The 20,852-nt window shown below is 52.7% G+C and overlaps 1 protein-coding gene and 1 long non-coding RNA gene across 2 annotated transcripts in view; one reads left to right on the top strand and one right to left on the bottom strand.

Annotated features, from left to right (window-relative positions):
* Window positions 1-20,852, bottom strand: part of Camk2b (calcium/calmodulin dependent protein kinase II beta) — an 89,783-nt gene that overhangs the window by 23,708 nt on the left and 45,223 nt on the right. The window contains exons 3-5 of the mRNA XM_027388178.2: window positions 17,065-17,124; window positions 7,703-7,757; window positions 4,894-4,959 (exon numbers count right to left, since the gene is read on the bottom strand). Coding sequence (XP_027243979.1) covers window positions 4,894-4,959; window positions 7,703-7,757; window positions 17,065-17,124 — 181 coding nt within the window. The remainder of the gene's footprint in view (window positions 1-4,893; window positions 4,960-7,702; window positions 7,758-17,064; window positions 17,125-20,852) is intronic.
* On the top strand, window positions 10,095-12,710 carry LOC107979065. Its single transcript, XR_003479678.2, has 3 exons — window positions 10,095-10,215; window positions 10,320-10,396; window positions 10,571-12,710. It is a non-coding gene; the product is annotated as an uncharacterized LOC107979065 (long non-coding RNA).

Here is a 20,852-nt window from a genome sequence, read left to right as displayed (position 1 = left end):
CCCCAGCACCAGGCACAAGTCCCATGCCACCCTATCCTAGGGACACGGGGTGACCAAAGGTTGGCTTCCTTGGGGTATGGAGCCCACCCTTCTCAAACAGCACCCCTACTCCCAAGTCTGGCCATATGAAGATATGGCCAGTACTGCACTGAAAATAACACTTCAGTTTTCTCCCTTAACATCCTAGTGGACACGAACCATGTCTGTGGTGATGTATTATTATGATTTATTAAAGCTTGCCTGAGGATTCAGAAAGCAAAGTCAGCCAGAAGCTATCAAGGTCAGGCAGTGGTGATACACACCTTTAATCCCAGCAGCCATAGAGGAGGTGTTGGTACACATCTTTAATCCCAGGACTCAGGATTAAGAGGTAGATGGATTTGTTAGTTCAAGACCACACTGACTACATGAAATTGATCCAGTCCTAAAAGAAACAGCTCACACAAAGGTGATCCTGGCACTTGGGATCACTAGCCTTTAATCCCAGGACTAGGGAGGTAGAGTTGGGAGTGATATGGCTGGGTGGAGAAAGGAATAAAAGGCAGGAGGAGCCGGCTTCTGAGGATTTGTGGAGACAGGATTGCTATCTCAGCAGCTTAGAAGTAAGATCTACTGGCTTGGCTGCTTTGCTTTTCTGATCTTCAGCTTGAAGCTTGAACTCCAATATCTGCCTGTGGGTTTTTATTTCTCATGTTACACATGTCCAATATGTGGGAGGCAGCCCTCTGTAATTTTACCATGTCTCACCTGTTGGGGGGGGGGCTCTTGAAACCCTCCTTCCCAGTCCCCTCCTAGGGTTCACCTTGGCCCGTCTCCTGTTTCCTGCTGTTTTTGAAGGGCCTTAAGGAACTGCCATTTCTCATGACATCCTACTCTTCCTGGTACCAACCATTACTTATCCTTGCCCTCTTCCTGGTCCCCAAGAAGAGCTTAGTACTTGTCACTCAAGGTGGCTTTCAGTCCCATGGAGATTAGGTGTCAGCTGTGTTCATGGTAAGGCCTGTAGGACTGGGCACAGCACACCCCACTCAAGTGGTCAGAGCGCAGTCTTCCTGCAGGGCAAACATGATGTACACCAGAACCAATGAGGGCACAGCTATGAGTTCAAAATACTTCCCCCAGCTTTGGCGAGTGCAGAGGGCTCCTCCGACTCTCCTAATGGCCAACGGCCTCTCAGAATATACAGAGTGGATAGCCAGGCCCTGTGGCCCTATTTAGAGAAAATGGGAGTAGACTACAGGTCTCCAGTCAAGTCTGTGGTTTGCATAGCCCTGCTTGACTGACCTCTCCTCCGCTTGGGATGTTCTTCCAAAGGATCAATTTATATTCACTAGGAAGTGACATCTTCCACGACACCACCAGCATGGACCCAACCTGCTCCACACCCTGCAGAGAATGCTGAGGGCCAGAGCTAGCACCCTCCTCAGAGAGCTTCCTCCAAATTGGGCTCTGACTATTTAAGTCCAGTCAAGTCTCTAGGAGAGGCCCTGTGGTCTTACTCTCCATGATGGCATGACCAGCATGCATGTAGCAGTGCACACTATCCTACCCTCTGTCCCCTGAGGCACACTTCCTGCTGGTTCTGGGTCCCAAGAAAAGCACCAGAGACCTCTTTACTAGCCCATGCTGCTGGGCTCACAATCGTCCCTTTCTGGCATAGTCTAGTCCTCCAGACTTCAGAGCCACCCTGCGAGGGTCCCTAGTACCCAGGAACAAGCTGGTCAGCAAGCCAAGGCTCTTCAAGAGAACATGGCACCAGGCTGCGGGAGGGAAAGTGACAACACTAGCCTGAAGGCAGGCTATTACCTGTGAGTGGACACTCAGGGACCTCTCTTTAGGGACCCTTCCTCAAGCTCCATGCTGGGTACATGCTGGTGGTGTCGTGGAAGATGTCACTTCCTAGTGAATATAAATTGATCCTTTGGAAGAACATCCCAAGCGGAGGAGAGGTCAGCCAAGCAGGGCTATGCAAAGGACTGCTACCTCCATTGCCAGGCAAAGTCAATACTTTTTTTTTTAATGTTTTGATCAATTCAGAAGTCACTCTGTGGTCAGAATCATCCTGGACAGCATTCTGGCCATTGGCCAGGCTCTGGACATGGTTCTCAGTCTGGGACCTAGTCAGCCACCACGGTAGCTGGGCACACTGTCCTACATGACAGGTGCATGCCATTGTGTCTGCTTTCTAAGTCTTGCAAGAATCATCTCTGTATTTGCAACTTTGTTTTCCTTGTTTTGCAAAAAGACTTGGTCACCTCTAAGTTTCCCCTACAAGCTCCAGAATAAAAGCCCCACGGCACTCTAAAAAGGAACCTTCAGCTTTCTTGGATAGAAACAGTTTCAGAAAAGCCACTCTTTTTGTTTTCCTGCTCTGGACATTAGGAATCTGCCTCCACTACATCTGGCCAGATGGTGTCAGTCCATCTCCCCTGTGCTCTTTCTCTCAACCTGGGCACAAGTTCTACTCTAGTTAGTGTTGGGATCCACCCCGGGGTGAGTCAATGGCTATGGGGCAACAAGGACCTAAACAGACCCCCATCAGGCACCAAAGTTGGAGGCAGGAGTGCAGCCAGCACATTGCCCGAGATCTGAGTCCCAACTGTGCGGTCTCCCTCCCCAGTGGAAAGAAAAGCCCAGGTCACAGAGGAACCTCGCAGTAGACACAGGGGCTGGGCTGTCACACAAGTGGGATGTGGCCTCTTCATGGGGATTCCTCATGTGCTCTCCCCTTGTTTCAGGACTTGGGCTGCTCACCATTCCTCATAGACTGTCTACTGAGCATGTCCCTTCCCTTAGATTCCCACATCCCAGAGAGACAGCACTCTGTGAAGAGCTGTGTGGTGAGACAGTCCCATGTCTTCTGGGCCAGAGCTAGGTCCAGGAAAACTTAAATATTTGCAACACTCTCCACATAGGGTTTCCCTGGGAGGCAGCAGGAATTACCGTCCTCTGAGGAGACATGGAGGTGCCTGGCAAGGACTTGGGGCACTTCCCTCTCCCAGCCTACAGGTTCCTATGACCTGAACAGCCTAAGAACTTGGAAACTCTCAGCCACTCTGGTCTTGAGCCCTCCCGGACCCAAGCCCTCTGGGACAGGGTTGTCTACCCTATTCCTCAATCTCCTATAGCAAGAAGGTTGGGGGTGAGGGGGTGGGCTACAGGCCAGGTGCCTTAGAGCCACCAGAGGGCGCTGTGGGCCTGTCAGAGATTGACTGAGTGGGACTGGTGGTGTGGCCTTGAAAGCATAGCATGGGGTGAGCTCTGACCCCCAATGGTAGAAGTAGTTCCCAAGTTAGAGGACAAAGCTTACGGTAGGGACCCCCCCACCACATGGGATCATAGGGATGGAATGGGGGCAAGGGCTGGAAGACACGGCTAAGGAGAGGAGTGTTAGACACCCCTGTAGGTACATGGAAGGGCAGTGACATCCCTGCTTACTAACATTTCTTACCCAGCATTTTAGGTCAGGGAAAGAGGGTTCCTTCTACTATCTGCTCCTCTTATAAGTAGAAAATAAAGGAAAATTTTCTTTCCCGTCAGTCAAGGGACAGGTTTCTTTTAGGTGTTTATCAAAACACAATGTTTTTCCTGGGGGAGCCTTCACAAGGACCCATCACCCTTAGTTTCCTGAGACTGGGAATTTGGGCCACAGGCGTGTCCCACCCTGTCCTTCTCGATGACTTGGCTTCTGCTGCCTGGCTCCATGGGGAAGACCTAAGAGACCATGATGAGCCAGGATGCTCATGGCTTTCCATAGGGACTCGGGCCTTTGGTGAAAGGCAAGGGTGCCTGCTAGTGCAGAACCAAGTCACATAAAGATCCTGTAAAAATAACATTCATTTTTCTCGATTAGAGATGTAATACATATTCATTAAAGACGAGCTTTAAAATAGACAAGATAAAAAATTTAAAACCACCCATAACTCGACAGCTTGGAAAGGACCACTGTGGCCCCTTTTCTTTTTTAAATGCACATTTATCTCTGTGGCCAGGCAGAGGAGGACAGGACCCACGGGCAGGGGTGACCATCTGAACATAACCCTGAGACAAGACACAGTCTGGGTAGCATCTGATATGGGCCCCAGAATCCCATCCAGAAGCCACAACTGACACCCTTCATCTGGTCCCCAGAAGCCATGCCATAAATGGTCATTTTGGGGTCATTGTCCTTCTTCATTGCCCTGGCAAAGACTGGCCTGGAGATAAAGGCTGTTTCCTCAAATATCCATGAGGAATCCAGGCCTGGACTCACCCACACACAACAGGCCCATAGATCCAGGGCTCAACCCTCTGCCTGGCATCCTGGACATAGGGCCCCTTGCCCTGTACTAAGGTTTCAGTCTCGCCTGGGCTCCCCGCATTGCCCTTAAGTGAGGTGAGTGGGAGTCTAGGAGCTCTGAGAAAACAGTGGTACCCAACAGCGTGACCTAGAGTACACTCTTATGATCATACTGGGTGGAGCCAAGGTGGCTCTGAGAGGATACCATGGATGGGAATTGATTCCTGGCCTGTCTTTCTTAGCTGATCTGTGGGAGGCCAATGGACTGTGGATGGGATGTCCAAGAGCAGAGCAGGAAGATGTCAAGGGCTCCTGCCCTATAAGCCAGCAGCAGAAGAGCACCTCCCTGATGCTCATGCCCAGATGCTCCCTACTGAAGCCACACCTCTGTGCTAGCTAAAGGCATGCAGCTGCCCTTGCTCCTGACTCTTGCTCAGAGTTCCCAGTTGGCCATAGGCCTGCTGATGCTTCTACTCAGTTGACCTCTGAGGGGCCATGGCAATGACAGCCACTCATGGGACAATTGTGGGTTACAGAAAGGGCAGGAGTGGGGCTAAGTGAGGAAAGAGCTGGAGGCTAGGAAAGGGGAGCATGGCGTGGATCTCTGAACCCACCTGGCATCAGCCTCACTGTAGTATTCTCTTGCCACGATGTCTTCAAAGAGCTCCCCACCAGTGACCCTATGAGGAAAGCACATGGCCATGGATCCCGGAGACCCTCATCATCCTGATACTTCCATCACTGTCACCACCACCAGCACCCATCGCTGCCATCAGGACCACTGCCATCACTGCCGCTACCACCCCTGCCACCAGGGTCACCATCATAACTGCCACCGTGACATCACTGTCATCGACATCATTATCAGTCATTACTGCCATCCCTCACTGCCACCACCCTCACCGTCATTGCCATCACTCTTCTCATTTCATCTCTCATTATATCACCACAACTACCACGACCGCCACCATCATAGCCATCACCACCACCACCTCACCGTCACCACTACCGTTGTCATCCCTGCTGCCATCTCATTACTATCACCGCCATCATCATCACCGTATCTTACCACCATCACTCCCGAGCACCATCACCTCCATCCTGGCACACCAACAACTTATCAAGGGCATACCTGCTCACGTCTGGTGACATTCAGTACCTGTCCTCACAACCATCCCCTGAGAAAACTGAGTTTCTCAGATCTAAGCAGTTGCCTCACAGTAGGCAGCACAGGGGTTTGAGCCAGGGGTTTCTAGTATTAAACCCAGCATTGTGATTCTAATTCTAGATCTGAGGATATCTGGTTTCCCCACTTCAATGTTCCCCTGTCCCGGGCCAGATTTGAGGCCTCACACAGTGGTGAAAGGGTCCAGAGGGTATAGTGCCTGGATCTAGCCTCCTAGAGCTGAGGTCCTGAGGTTCATGAACTCCTGTCTCCAGGAGACCATACACCCTCCTGTTCTTTGTCTCTGTCTCCAGCTAGCAAAGGACCACCCCCAAATGGAAAAAGCAGCACTGCGAGTGTGTAGTTTGTCCACATGCGCAACCGGAGAGTCAGATCTAGGAGCAGCCCAGGAAAGAGGCTGCTATCTTCAGCGCTGGGAGATTGATTGTTTGAGTCTCAGCACAAAATAATCCTGAACCAGGCTTTGCAAATTCAAATCTGGGCAGAGAAAACAGCATAAGGCCAGTGGGTCTTTGTGTGGAGCTGTAGCTTGAATGGTGCCCTTGGAGGTGCCAGATCTGTGCCAGGGCCAGGCCCCCTGAGGTATCTCAAGTATTCAGGAAGTTACATTTTGGTGTGTGGGCACCAGGACAGGGAGTTGGGACCGCTGCTGGTAGCCCTGTCCTGTAGCTTCCATGCCCAGGCCTGGTGTGTACCAGTCATCTCCCAGAGCCTGCAGAGCTCAAGCTGACAAGGCCTCAGGCCTGCTGGGGTGCTACCAGACCACCTCAGAACCTACAACCCTGGAGGCTCCGGAGGTATGGGAGAAGGATATTTAGACTTTCTGTCTAGACCCACCATCCTCAGTCTCTGAAGCTGCCTGCCTGGCATGTCTTGGGAGGCCTGAGGGATACATGTGTTACATTCACACATACACACATACCTCCTCCCCCTTCTCTTTCCTTCTCAGCTCCTGAAACAACTGCAGCCATCTGTTGGCCATCAGGGGCCTGGACAGGACCACCCTCAGCCCACAGGCCTGAGGAGAAGAGAGGGTGGTGAAAGTAGGCTTTGAGCACAAAGGGGAAACAGTGAGCCTGTCCATCTCAGGCCATGGGACTGATGTCTCAGGCAGGGCACAGATTCAGTCAGACTGTAGCGGGGTTATTTAGCTGATAATTCTAGGCAGGGTCTTGTGGGACACATAGAGGTATCTGAGAAATAAGCAAACTCCGTGAAGGGGCAGCCCGAGTTCTTCACTGAAGACCCTACAGGGGCAGAGGGCACTAAGGCCTGCATGCCCCGCAGCCTGGACACCTGTCGTCTGAGGGAGGAAGAGTGGAGAGGTGGGCCTAGGAAGGCACCTCCTGTTCCCATTCAGCCTGTTGCTCAAGGGCAGTGAGAGGGCATGCGGTAACCATGGTAACAGCACCAGATCCAGGCTTCCCTGGCTGTGCAGTCTGGAGGCCACCAGGGCAGGCCAAAGCTCTTGGGCCCCCACCCAGCCCAGGGTCCCGAAGCAGCCTTGATTCACGGACAGCTAAATATAGTGCTGCTTAGCAGGAGCTGTCAAGAGTAAGGGAGATGAGATCATCGCTTCTAAATCCGGCAGGAAGTGAGAGGCGGAGTTGGCCCCAAACGCCTTCTCACTCTGTTACTGCACACACTCTCATGCACACACACTCACATGCATGCACGCGCGCTCGCGCGCACACACACACACACACACACACACACACACACACACACACACAAGCCTGCATCCCTAAACCACACACAGGTTCACACTCGTAAAACAGACATCATGCATGTACAACCATGGACCTTACACAAACCATCTCTGATCTTCCTCTCTCATACAAGCTCAGGTACCATCACACACGTGTGTGTACATACATCCTTTCACTTATAATTATAAAACACATGCTCATGCCAGTTAGCTATGCCCCAACCTGGTGTGACAAGACTTGAAGCCTCAAACCCTCAGAAGAGAGGAAGGTGAATGGGCACTGACTACTCTCTGTGGTCTGCCCTCCACTGCGCCCACCTACCAGCTTTCTGCATGGAGGATGACCTCAGCATGTCAGACTCAGACTTGTGGGTAAAACCTAGAGGTGGATAAGCTGGATATAGCCCACTGCAGAGGTGCGCTCAAGGACTGTCCTGATGTGGGAACAGAACTGTTTCGGAATCTGCAGAGGCTGAGGGCCCCACGGTGGGAGTGACAGAGGGTGAGGGTCCTTGGCTCTGGCACTTACAGATCGAAGACCAGGTAGTGGAAGCCTTCTTCTGAGATGCTGTCGTGGAGACGTACTGCAGGAACAAAGAAGTCATGAGGAGCTGGAAGCAGCCCAGAATAGTCCCCCATGTCCACCTCCACCCACCTGGTCCACACCAGCAGCAGTGGTGCAAGTCCTAGGTGAGGGAGCTCCTCTCTGTGACCCACGGGGTCTCCTCCAAGGAGGCTGACTGGGACTTGGGGAGCTACAGGCTGGCTCTAGGTGCTGCAGGCTGAGCTGAGAGAGTACCACAACGCTCTAGGCAGCACCTTGCCCTTCCACTGGCCCCTCTCTGCTCTCCTATTTCCAACCCTACCAGAAAGGGAACACCGGAAAGCCTTGCTGCAGACCCCCTGACAGGAGCCACACCATTACAGGAGAGCGTTCTGCAGGAAACAAACACATTATTCATTCTGGACCCCAAGGCTGCCCTCAGCAGGCAGGGACCAGGCTCAGAAGGCAGCTTCTTCCAAGTGTGGCAGTGTTCAAAGGCTCAGGAGGCCTTCATTCTGATTCCTTTTGTCCAGTGGGGTCTAACCGGCTCCCTCCCTCTGGCCCTATTTCCACTTGTGAACTTGTATTCGGGCTCACTCCTAGTCCCTGCCTGGGCTGGGTAGGGTTGATGGGATGTGAGGAAGGAGGAGCTGTTGAGCACTGATGAAGCACTGATGAGCACTGGTGAGGCCTCAGCTTGGAGCTGCACTCTGCACCAGGCAGTAAGGATTTCCTAGGAATGACTCACTTTGGGACCTGCTCTCCCACGTGCAGATTCCCCCTTGCTAGAACAGCACTGTACTCCAGGGCTGCTCTGAGCCCTTGCATGTGTCTTTTCAATTAGCTTACCCACCACCCCTCCGGGCTGCAGACAAGGGAGCTGTGGCAGAGGCTGACTAATCAACCGGGGGTACACAACCCACGAGGGGTGAAGTGGGGCTGTGGAATCAAGGGTTTGGTTCTAGTGAACACACGGTGCCAGCCCTATGGGCCTTGTTCTCTTGGGATCTCTAAGTTCTTGCTGTCTTCCGCCACCCAAGACTGGGCCACGAGGCTGGAGGGTGAAGATTAGCCACCTTCTCCCGGGTCCCATGGGGCTCCAGGACCTCAGGCAAAAACAGCCCACACAATTCCTGCTCCTGGCACCCTCCCGCACTGTCCTAGTTTCTAGCTGGCTGCCAGTGTCTTCCTTCTTGGCACTGGTTCCCCCAGGCACCATCCTGATAGTACCCATATGCCTAGGAGCTCTGATATTGCCCTACTCCCCAGCTTGGTTCTAGCATCTTAGCCCCATGGGGCACTTCACCTCATGTCTACCTTTTTTTTTTTTTTTTTTTTTTTTTTCTTTAGGTTTTTCGAGACAGGGTTTCTCTGTATAGCTTTGGAGCCTATCCTGGCACTCGCTCTGGAGACCAGGCTGGTCTCGAACTCACAGAGATCCGCTGCCTCTGCCTCCCGAGTGCTGGGATTAAAGGTGTGTGCCACCAACGCCCGGCTCATGTCTACCTTTGAGAGACATCAGGCCCCAGGAAACAGAAGGACACTCTCTGTGGCCATCAAGCTAGCTGTGTGACTTGGGAGGGACCCCCAGTCACCTGAGCCTCAGTCTGCACCTGCTCATAGATTGCTGTGAACTTACATGGAGCAGAGGGTGCCCCCTGAGCCACAGCCCTGTGTCTGTCATCATCATCATCACTGTCATTCAGGTATGAGAAACACCAGATGACTGAGACTCCGAGTCTGGGGCCACTTCAGGACCTGAAGCCCATGGTAGTGGCTTGGCAGCTGCCACAATAGACACAGGCCCTTACATTTCTCCCTCCATTTCCTGGCTCTAAGTTCAGCAGCAAAGCTTCTCCCCTGCCCTCCGGACCCACAACCTTGTCAGCTCCCTGGGCTATCGGAGCCCCCAGTGAAGATGGCAATGTTCTACTTGGTTCCTAGACCCTCTGTTTCTAACTGGATCCCCACTCTGTCCAGGCTGACCTGTGTCTCCCTAAGTCAAGATGAGTCCCTGGTGCCTGCTGGCAGCCTCCTTCCAGGACCTGCCAACAGAATCCCTGAGGTTGTGTCAGAGCACATTCCTCTGGCTCCTTCCTAGTGGGGGCCCATCAGGGTGGCCTGTCTGAGACGCCCCAGCTGCCTCCACTCTGAGCAGAGAAGGCTCCTGGCAGTCACGGGAGGGCTTTCTTCCATCTATTCCTGAGAATGCTGCTCTAGAGAAGGTCCAGCTAGGCCCCTGGAGCATGTGGAGGTTTGAACAGGAATGGCCCCAGAGGTCCACAAGGAGTGGCAGTATTAGGAGGTGTGGCCTCATTGGAGTAGGTGTGGCTTTGTTGGAGGAAGTGTGTCACTAGGGGGTGGGCTTTGAGGTCTGAGAAACTCAAACCAGTTCTCTGCCTACTGCATGTGGATGCAGATGTAAAAGTCTCAGCTCCTTCTCCAGCACCATGTCTGCCTGCATGCTGCCATGCTTTCTGCCACGACGATAACGGACTGTAAGTCAGCCCCAGTTAAATGTTTCCTTTATAAGAGTTGCCATGGTCATGGTGTCTCTTCACAGCAACAGAACCCTAAGACAGTTGCTTCGTTGCCCCCCTAGGGTCCCCAGGAAAGGCCTGCTGGTGGGGGCTGCCTGTCCTCAGCCACCCTGATTAGAGGCAGAAGAGGCTTGGCCAGGTGGGTCCCATCCCCTTTCTAGGACATAGGTTCCTCCCACAGAAGGAACCACAGGGCTCTGTGTGTGGGGAATTAAGGTAGTGGGCACGTGGACACCATTTTTTTTTAAACAGGTGCTTATTTTAATGGCTTTGAAGAAACCCTAACTAGCACATCCAATTTGTGAGTTCACAGAAAAGGCTACGGAAGAAGTGAACTGTGACAAAAATCTATTTAAGAACAGAAAGTAAATGACACCGCTGGCTGGTATACGGAGATGGTGATGGGCAAGTCTACCACAGCTTCTTGCCAGGAGGATCTGGTCAGGTGGCCAGTGGCAAATCTCACTCAGAGCTCACACACAGCTTCAGTCTCCCAGGGGAGAGGAACGCAGAAACATGACCATGCCCTTTTGTCTGTTCTGCTGTGAGTGTCCAGCTGCTGAGGACTCCTTTCCCTTCTGCTGAGCACAGCTCAAGGGCCCAGACCCCCAAGTCCAGCTGGAATTGTGGCTTCTGAGAGCAAAGAAGGTCCAGGCACCCAAACATTAGAGGACTTGGGGGTCCTTCTGACCCTCAGTGGCACTGGACTCCACCTGCAGGTCAAGCTTATGATGTCAATAGTGGGCTTAGCTATCAGAAGTCCTGGCTGCAGCTCCTGTGATCTGTGTGGCTTCTCCCTGAGCTCCTTGTCCTCAGAGGGCTCCATCCTTTGGGTGCCCTTTAGTCTAGCTCCTCAGTCCTGAAACTAGATAGGAAGGCCCTCCTGACTTCTAAGCCAGGCCCAGGAGAGAATGAGTGATATGCAGAGGGCAAGCCCTCATCCAGGAAAGGTGACTCTGGACTCCTGACTGGAGCTGTAACCAGTCACAGGTGCTGCCGAGGCTCCACCTGGTCTCTGTCACTGTGCAAGGGGGTGGCTTTAGGACCTGCTTCTTCCCAGGTGGAACTGTCTTCCACACCTGATAGCTAAGGACAACACCCGCAGTGGCACTGGCTCCCTCCTGCAGGTCAAGCACGTGATGTCAATAGTGGGCTTAGCTATCAGAAGCCCTGCAGCAGTTCTTGCAAGTGACCCGAGGCAACCTGGGACTGCCTCTCCTGGCACAAGACAGGCACTTATAAATGTGCTGAATAATGAATTCTGGAGCCTCCCTGGGGATGGTGCTGAGCTCAGGGGACACATCCAGGTGAGGCATAGACCATCTGTGTTCAAGGATTAGTGTCACAAAGATACCAACTTCACTGTCACAACCTAGTCTTGGAAGCCCCTTCGCCTGGGGACCCTGACTTGGGCAACCACATGGCTTCTTCTGTTCACACCACCTTTTTCCAGACAAGCCAGAGGAACCCCTTCCCCATGCCAGAACCCCCCTATTAAGGCCTGTAGATGTGTCTCTGTTGGTTCTGCTTTGTGGCTCTCTTCTGAGCTTCTGACAGCCTCTCTGATGACACCAGGACACCTTGTGTCCAAAGACTGGGGTGACAACCTGAATGAGTTGGGCTACTTCCCAGGAAGGGGATCCAGGCAAAGCTTCTTGATGTTGTAAGTGACCCATCAGACCTCCCCCGGTTTGTCTCTGTCTTCACAGCACTGCAAAGGTCAGGCCATACCTAGGGCTGCTGCACCTTCCCAGGCCTCCCTTTGACTCTGAAAGAGACTGGGTCACTCTAGAGCAAGCACTTGGCTAAGCCCTGTGGAGATGCTAGGGAGCTGTCAGCTGAGGGCGATTGGGTTTGCGTTATGGCTGGTAGGGTTGAGGCCATGAGCCTCACTCACAATGAGACAGCTCAGCAGGTAAGAACCAGGTCCATAACCTCAGGTACTCATCATGGTGGCTGGAAAACGCATCCCAAACTCTACAGTGCATTTCCTCTATGGAAGCTGCTTGCCCTGCTTGTGGACTTCAAGTAGGATGATGCAGGAATCATGCAGGAATGATACCATGCAAAGCAGATCATAAGAAGGTATATGTTTCCTCAAAGGGTTAAACAAGGTTCCAATGAGAGCAACACGCTCTCAGGTGTATACTCAGGGGACAGAAGGCAGGGACTTATACGCCTGTGTACCCCATTAGAAAAGCACTATCCACAACAGCCAAGATGGACACTTGGCATCCCCAAGTGTCCATCGAGAAACGGATGTCCAAACAAAATGTGGAACTGCCACGCAATGAATATTATTCAGCCTTCAAAAGGAAGAATTGCTAGCTGGGCAGCATTTCTACCTCTGAGTTCAAGGACAGTCTGGTCTAAGAGGGAATTCCAGGAGTGTGGGGTCTACACAGAGAAACCCTGTCTCAGAGATGAAGAAGGAGGAGGAGAAGAAAGAAAAGGAGGAGGGGGAAGGAGAAGGAGGGAGGAGAAGGGAGGGGGAGGGGAAGAATAAGAAATTCTGACAAAGATGACCCTGGAGAACATCACTCAGTAAAATAAGCCAGGCATGGAAAGGCAGACCATGTATGGCTTGGCTCCATTTCTATGAGGTTTTGCAAGTGGTCAGTCATAGACACAGAAGCAAAACGTCAGGTCCAGAGACAGGAGGAGGGGAATGGGAAGTTGTTTAATGAGGGTGAGGCTGATGGGAAAGAGGCAAAAGGTCTGGCTGTAGGCAGCAGGGGTGGGCCCACTGCATTGAGGATGTAGTCAATGCTGCAGGACTGGGCATCTACGCAGGAACATTGCTTTATCATAATTTTTATAGGTAATATACCCTCCATTTTCTCTATGGGTGTCTCTCTCTGTTGTCGCACATTGGGCCCTGTTTCTCTGTTTTGTCTCTGTAGATTGTCTTTGGAAATGTCCCCCAAAGGCCCACATGTTGAAGGCTTGATTCCAGCACAGGGCTCTATTGAGAGATGGCTCCTTTAAGGGGTGGGGCCTAGTGAAAGGAAGTTAGATGAGTGGGGATGTGTTCCTGAAGGTGATCTTGGAATCCCCATCCTCTCTACCCTTTGTCCCTCTGCTGCCATGTGTGAGGTGAACAGATCTTCTCCAATGTTTGCTTCTGCCACAGGCCCCAAGTGAAGGGACTAGCTCCCCATTTCGGCAGTCATGACAGTAACACGTGCTTGCCATGACCTTGTCCTACTCACTAGAAGTCAGATGCCTGCCTCGTGGCAAGGAACCAATCAGAAGTTAGCTGGTGGCGCTATGCTTTACGGCTCTGGGTGTGCACAGCAATGACGCGCAGAGCATAGCAACCACCCTGGGAGGGCCTATGGGCCATAACAACCAGTTGGCCAATCAACACTGGGCAAGCCCTCCAAGCCTGGAGGCACACCAATCCTGAGCCTGTGCGTACCCCTAGACACTCCCCTTATGCTGCCCTATAAGATCTCTATGCAGACGCTTCAAGCTGTCTTTCCTAGCCATCCGCCATGGCGGGTGGGTGAAAGACCCGAGCTAACATGGGGTTAGCTCATTAACCAACAATAAAGCCTCACGAAGTTTGCAACAAGCTTTCGAATCCACCTGGTGATTGGGGTGACCAAGGTCCTGGGCTAAGACCCTGGAAGCCTGAGTTTTCCGGGGGTCTAACACAAGCAACCATGAAGTGTGTGTGTGTCTGTGTATGTGTGTTCATGTTCACACATGTGGGAGCACATGTGTGTGTAGGTACATGTAGAGGCCAGAGATTGACACTTGGCATCTTCTTCAATTACTCTCAGCCTTAATATGAGTCAGGGTCTCTCACTTGAATCCAGAGCTCACTGGTTCGGCCAGCCAGCTTGCTCTGGGCATCCCTTGTCCCCACCTCCTGACCACTGGGGTTTCAGGAGGGCCACCATGCCTGCTTGGCATTTCCATGGGTGCTGGGGATCTGAGCCTTGGGCTGCTATGGTAGAGAAGCCCTTTACCCATTGAGCCACCTGTTCAGTCCCTGGACTGACATTTCTGTAGCAATGACCTAAAACACGCTTCTCTTCATAGGCTGACTAGCTCAGGCATTTTGTCACAGCAATGAAAATTGACTAACATACTCTCTCTCTCTGTTAACCCTGGCTTTGGTGGAGCCTGTTGCCATGTCACAATGATGCTTACCTAGCTCTGGGGAGATACTTCCAGGGAGGAACTTGAGATCTTAGTAGGAGCCATCTTGGAAATTAATTCTGAGGCTCCAATCAAGCCGTTGGCAGACACAGCCCTGTACATAAGTGCCCTGGGCATTACCAGGATGCTGGGCGTTACCAGCAGAGGGCACCAGATCTCATTCAAGGTGGTTGTGAGCCACCATGTGGTTGCTGGGAATTGAACTCAGGACCTCTTGGAAGAACAGTCAGTGCTCTTAACCACTGAGCCATCTCTCCAGCCCTTGATATGGAATTCTTAATAACTTTTGAACCAAGGACACTTTGTGGAGGCCTGCCACCAGACCAGCTGCTCTTCAGAGTAGATGCTGGGACAACCCAGCCTGGTCCGCCAAGACTTTGGGCTATTTGTTCTGCAGCACAGATGGATGCCAGACTTGTGAAACCACACTGTGAAAGACAGGACATTTCTGTTCCCTTTCACCAATAAGAAGTCAGCTTGGAGAATGTAGGTGGGCCTTAGTTCAGGCCTCTGGAGAGGAGTGACTTTATAGTGTATTCTGCTTCCCCTAAGGGGGCACTTTGTTTTATATTGTTTCCCAAGTGAGGCATCTCAGCTCATGTCACCAGGCCCCTGGGAGAGTGGCAGGAGCCATTTCCATATCAGAGGGGAGACAGAGGTCTCTCCCCTCCTCAGCCTGCCATACACTGCTTCCCAACTTACCCCCAACCCAGAACCACCTCTCTACCTGACCCCTAGCACTTGCTCATGGTCTCAGGGTGGTCTGTGGACAGCTTTCTGTCTAGAAGTGGGGCTGATGCTGGGAGGTGGTGACACACACCTTTAATCCCAGTACTCCGGAGGCAGAGGGAGGTGGATCTCTATGAGTTCAAGGCCAGCCTGGTCTACAGAGTGAGTTCCAGTACAGCCAAGGCTACAGTAAAAAATGCTGTCCCCCCCAAAAAAAAATTGGGGCTGAGGAAGAGGAGTAAGAGAAGGCTGTGGGTAGCCCTAGGAGTCCCCCTCACCTCCTCAGAGAGCCCCTGGATCTTCAGAGAGGGTTCCACTGGAACCCCACAGCCACAGGTCTATGTCCCAGAATGTCCTGATTTGGGGTTCTAACCTGCCCGAAATGAAGCTGCTGCAAGGACTTCTAGTGGCCTCTTCTCCCCAGTCTACACAGGAAGCTGGAGCCAAGCCACTGCTTGGAACCCATCCAGAACCACACTAGGCTTCCAGCCAGGCCAGGGAGATATCTAACTGAAGAACTAAGCAAAACGGCAACCTAAAACACACCTGGGTCCCCACTCACCCAAATAAGGCAGTTCATGCAAACACAAGCAGAATGAGTTCTGGCTCTTGGTTGCTGCACAGTTAGGAGCAGGTAAGCAAGGGCCTGGAGGTACTGGTGGAGTTGGGCCATCTTCCATGATCCCCAAGAGGAGATGCAGTACCCAGTGGTGACAGGTAACAGGCTCTTGGCACTAAGCTGTGGGTACCCAGTGGCCCAGCAGTCCCAAGGACACTGCTGAGATCCAGGTTCCTGGGCCTACCCAGACCTCAGAGTCAGCTCTCCAAGGTAGGCCCAGGCACCTACAAGTCAAGAGGGGAAGGCTCTATGCCGGGTGTGGTGACACACACCTTTAATCCCAGCACCTAGGAGGCAGAGGCAGGTAGACTTCAATGAGTTCAAGGACAGCCTGGTCTACACAGCAAGTTTAGAGCCAGCCAAGGCCCTGAGTCATTGTCTCAAAAAAACAAAGCGGGTAAGGCTCTGAAACTAAGAGACCAGGATTAATCAGCTGGTGGCTAAGACCCAAAGCAGCCTCAGAAAGGAAGGCTATATCTCTCCCCATCCAGCTCTCAGTGTGGTCCAGTAGCCAGCCAAGCCTTCCAGCCCCTGGGAGCAGGACAGCAGCGGGGGATCCCCTCAATCACACAACAGATTAACCTTCCCTTTCTGGGTCAGCCCCCGGGCTGGAAAGAGATGTAGAAGCCAGGTTCCCAATCCAGCCATGGGGATCCCTTTAAAATGGATCCTGGGCTGTGTCCTGGCAAAACTGAATCTTTGGAGGGTAGAGCCCAGGAATCCGCTGATAAATCCCACCACCTCTGAGGTAGGTCGGCCCTGCATTTGTAGATGTGGGCAGCCACACCCAAGGTGTCTCCAGCTGCTCTCCAGCACTGGTCAGATCTGAGCTCCCAAACTCTTCCTCAGCTCCAGAGGGCCCCGAGTTGGGAAGACAGGCACTTGTGGTTGTACGTGCATAGCAGGTGCCTCACTGTAGCTACGGAAGGACCAGTGGCCCAGGGAGATCTGAGCTGACTTTCCACGTCGGCACCACCTTGGTCCCTGCAGCTCCCTGAACATTTGTCTGGGCTTTAGGAAGGGACTGACAGGCAGAGCAGCTGTGCTTTCTGGAGACCAAGACTTGGCAGGGGACCCAGAATCCTGTGACTGTCCTGTCTTGTCTCCCATCTGTGTGGGGTGCAGGCAAATGGGGCTGATAGACTCTTGTCAAATACCCACTTCCTCCTGGCAGGGCCACTCACCCCATGTGTGAGGCTTGGACAGGTCACCGGCCCTAGGTTCTGGGTTCTAAATATCTCCATAGGCATTCTCAAAGCCACCCACTCCGCCCGCCTCCAGGTGCTCACCAATGTTGGAATGCTTCAGCAGACGGCAGATCCGAGCCTCTCTCTCCAGTTTCTGGTGATCTGGCAACAGAAAAGGCCAAGGTATTACCTCGTTTCTCAGCAGCTAGGGACTCATGGCTGCTACATCAGGATAGGTCCCCAAGTGTGGGTAGCAGCCACCAAACAAGAAGCTACCCAGGGGATCTGACGCAGAAGTCCACCCATTGCCTGGCTGCAAGGGAGAGAAAAGGTGTGGGTACCTAAGGCCATAAAGAACTGGTACCTGGGACAGAGACAAACACAGGAGACAGTGAGTAGCATAACTCTGGCTGAGCGTGCTCCCAACAATGCAAAGAACAGGAATTCTGTTAGTGGCACAATGACTTAATCCTTTGCTTATTGTTCTAGTTCCACTTCTAGCTAGTTGTGGGTCTGTAGAACAATGTGTCTGCCAGGTGGAAGCATAAAAGTGTCCTTAGAGGCTAGAGCTCCCTGCTTCTTGCCCCACCACACATAGATCTGGCTCTGAGACAAGCAGCCACGGGACATCTGGACCCTCTGTCCTCAGAATGGCTGATAGGTGGCTCGCTTGCTGAATACCCATCTCCTCCTGGCAGGGCCAGCCGTTCAGACTGTTCTTCCATCAGTCCTTCCCTAAGGCAACTTCTTAGCCAGAGTTTTACATTCCAAACAAAGGTGTCAGGAAGCTTTTAAAAGCTGATCTGGGGACTGGAGTGATGGCTCAGTGGTTAAGAGCACTGACTGCTCTTCCAGGGGACCCAGGTTCCAGTCTCAGCACCCACATGGCAGTTACTACAGGAGACCCCACACCCTCTTCTGGCCTTTGAGAGCACCACAAATGCATGTGCACAGACATATATGCCAAACACTCACACCCACAAGATAATAATAAAATGAAATCTTAAAAAAAAAAAAAAAAACTGATCGAGATAGAAATAGTAAAACCCCGAAAAGCTCCCTGGCCAGAAGGGAGGGCTACACCTGGCCACAGACACAGCATCAGAGTGGAAAGAAGCAGATTGAAGCTCTCACTCCAGCTCATGCACACCCTATCTTGCCAACTAGTGCTGCCGCTCTGTACAAATGCCCGTGTGTGTGTGTGTGTGTGTGTGTGTGTGTGTGTGTGTGTGTGTGTGTGTGTGTGTGTGTGTAGGGGGGCAGAAAGGCAGGCTTTTCAGCACTAGCACTAAGGACAGCGGCTGCTTCCCTGCCAAGACTGGGAGGGGGTGGAGGGGGAGGGGGTGGAGCTGGTATTTGGAACCCCTACCTCTCGCTGAGTGCTGAGCCCCTCCCAGACTGTGGAGCCCATAATGGATGTGCCAATCCAAACCTCAGAGGGGTGCCTTCCTCACAACGGGAACTCTCCAGGACCTACAGAAAAGGAAGACTGCAGGCACCCATTTTAAAAAGGCTGTTTGGGAGGTGTGCAAGCTAATCTTCAGGCCTAGTGCAAGGAGGGGTGAGGGGGGTGTCTACCTTTGGGAAGTCAGGCCTGGCCGAGTCTTCTCTGTGGTTAGATGCCTGAGGTTGGTGCTGTGTGGTCTAGGGTACAGACCACTGTGGAAACAGGACAGCTATGCCCAACGCACCAGGGAGGCTTTCCTTCCTCCCCAGGCTCAGGCCTCCCTCCAGTGTCAGCAGAAGCCCTGGCCTCCGCACTCCTTCAAGGACGTCATCCACTACAGCAAGCACTGGGCCCCTTACAAAATGTACTCAAGGCCCCTGTGGGGCACCAGCTGAAGAGGAGGAGTGGGGAGTGAGGTGGGATGCCAGGAGCAGCCCCCCCCACCCCGCCTCTCTCTCTTTCTCTCTGTCTCTGATGGGAAGCCCAGAGATGGAGCTCCAGGGTCCTATTGCCTGTTAGGAGCTCAAACATGAGATGAGAATTTGCACCCCAAACAAGAAAAGGGCACATCGGGGCTGTATATAAGCTGGCTCATTTCCTTTGGCAGTGGCACACATACACACGCACACACACACATCACACACCTGCTAACCCAGGGGGCTGGTTAGGGGAACTCAGGAAAAAGATGTGCTATTTATTCCTCCTGCCAGAGGAACACCCCTCGGCTAGAATACAGCATTCATCCACACTCCCATAAAAGTACTTATCAGAAAATAACAAAACAAAAAAATACCCAACACAATTTTACTCAAATTTTTTACTAAAGCAGAGCCTGCAATTATCCACCCGCCTGCCTGAATTCTAATGATAGTGCAGTGTCCCGAGATGCCACCCTCGGGAATGCCGAGGCCTGGAAGCTTTTCTAGGTGATTCTGCTATGATCTCAGTGTGCAGGCCTGACTTGCTAGGTTGTCTACTCAGTCAGATACAAACCTCAGGTGTCCCCAAGCTCAACAACATGTGTGGGGCCCAGGGCTGGGCACTAGAAGGCCCAGGCCATCAAGGGCCCTGGGAAAAGAAGTGGCTCTAACAGAGCCTGCACACCCATGTGTCTCACAGCAGTGTGAGGCAGCCCCCATCCCCCCACCAGCAGAGTAGGTGACCCAGTTCAGCCTCAAAGCCAAGGCCTTTTCCCCATGCTCAGGGGCTGTGGCAAAGTCCTGACCTGCATCCTCCACAGCTTCCACACACTGAAGAATCTGTGTCCTCTGTGAATGCCATCACAGAGGCACAAGCAATGCAGCCGGGGCCCAGTGACAAGGCTTCCCTCCTCCCATGCCCCATGGCCCCATGAAAACCACCGGAAGACCCCGGAAAGTCTGCATCAGCCACTTGCAGAAACTGGGCCAATGCAAACCTCCTGCTGCCCTTGGGTAGGACAGTATATTACTTAAGGCTCAAGCTGTCTTTCAGATCCGGGGACTATTTGTTCTACAGCTTTCTGGAGCCGATGTGAATATCTCAGGGTTTAGGGAGCAGAATGGAACTAGTCTATGCTGTCACTATACAAATGACAGGACTGGTGCCCATCACCTTAAAGATGACAGAGGCAGGGCCTGCCCCCAGGTGCTGGCAGCCAGGCCACAGCATGTGACACGTCTTTCTGAAGCACCTGCCACATGACAGACACCATCTGTGAGCTTTACAGGTGATAACCTGTTTAATTCCAAAAATGCCCAAGAGGCAGCAGTAGCAAGCTGGTGGCTGAGACAGGAGGGACAGCCCACTTTTGATTCCAAAGGCACTCAGGGTGTGGCTCCAGGGACTCAGCACCTGGAAGCCAGGACAGCAGGCCCAAAGGACAAGCTGAAGTGACTTTTGTAGTCAATCTCGGCAAGTGACTCTAATTTTCTCTCCTTTTCTCTAGAGATAAAAAGGTAGAGTTCCTCTGCCTACTCCCGCACCTCCCCCAACTCTCCATCCTGTGCCCCCCACCTGCTCCCTGGCAGAGGTGACTCACAGCAGGAGGGCTGGGGTGGCAAGCAAGAGGAGCCACCAAGCAGGGGACAGGAGGGGCGTGGGTGGCACCAACCCTGCCAGCTGCAGGCTGTCATGGGAGGACACTGGGTGGGACAGAGGAGGGGCAGGGAGAGGGAGATGCAAGGCCCACTTACACAGGCAGGCTCCCTCCTCTCACTCCCATCTGTGTCCTGGGTCTCTGCAATTCTGGGAACCAGAGCCCATATGCAGCTGTACAGGCATGAGTCCCACATGTAGTATGGCTTAGGATAAGTGACACTCCTTTGCTGTGCCTCATTTGGATGATGGCAACAATGTCAGGGTCTGGTCCCAAAGGATTATACTGGACTGAGCATAAAACTGTGTAGAGGGATCTATACCCATGCCTGGTGCAGGGCAGGTTCAGGGGATCTCCCCATAAGTG

The sequence above is a fragment of the Cricetulus griseus genome (assembly GCF_003668045.3).
Source record: "Cricetulus griseus strain 17A/GY chromosome 1 unlocalized genomic scaffold, alternate assembly CriGri-PICRH-1.0 chr1_1, whole genome shotgun sequence".
Lineage (NCBI taxonomy): Eukaryota > Metazoa > Chordata > Mammalia > Rodentia > Cricetidae > Cricetulus > Cricetulus griseus.
Note: the sequence above shows the minus strand (reverse complement) of the source record. Positions and strands in the feature narration are given on the sequence as shown.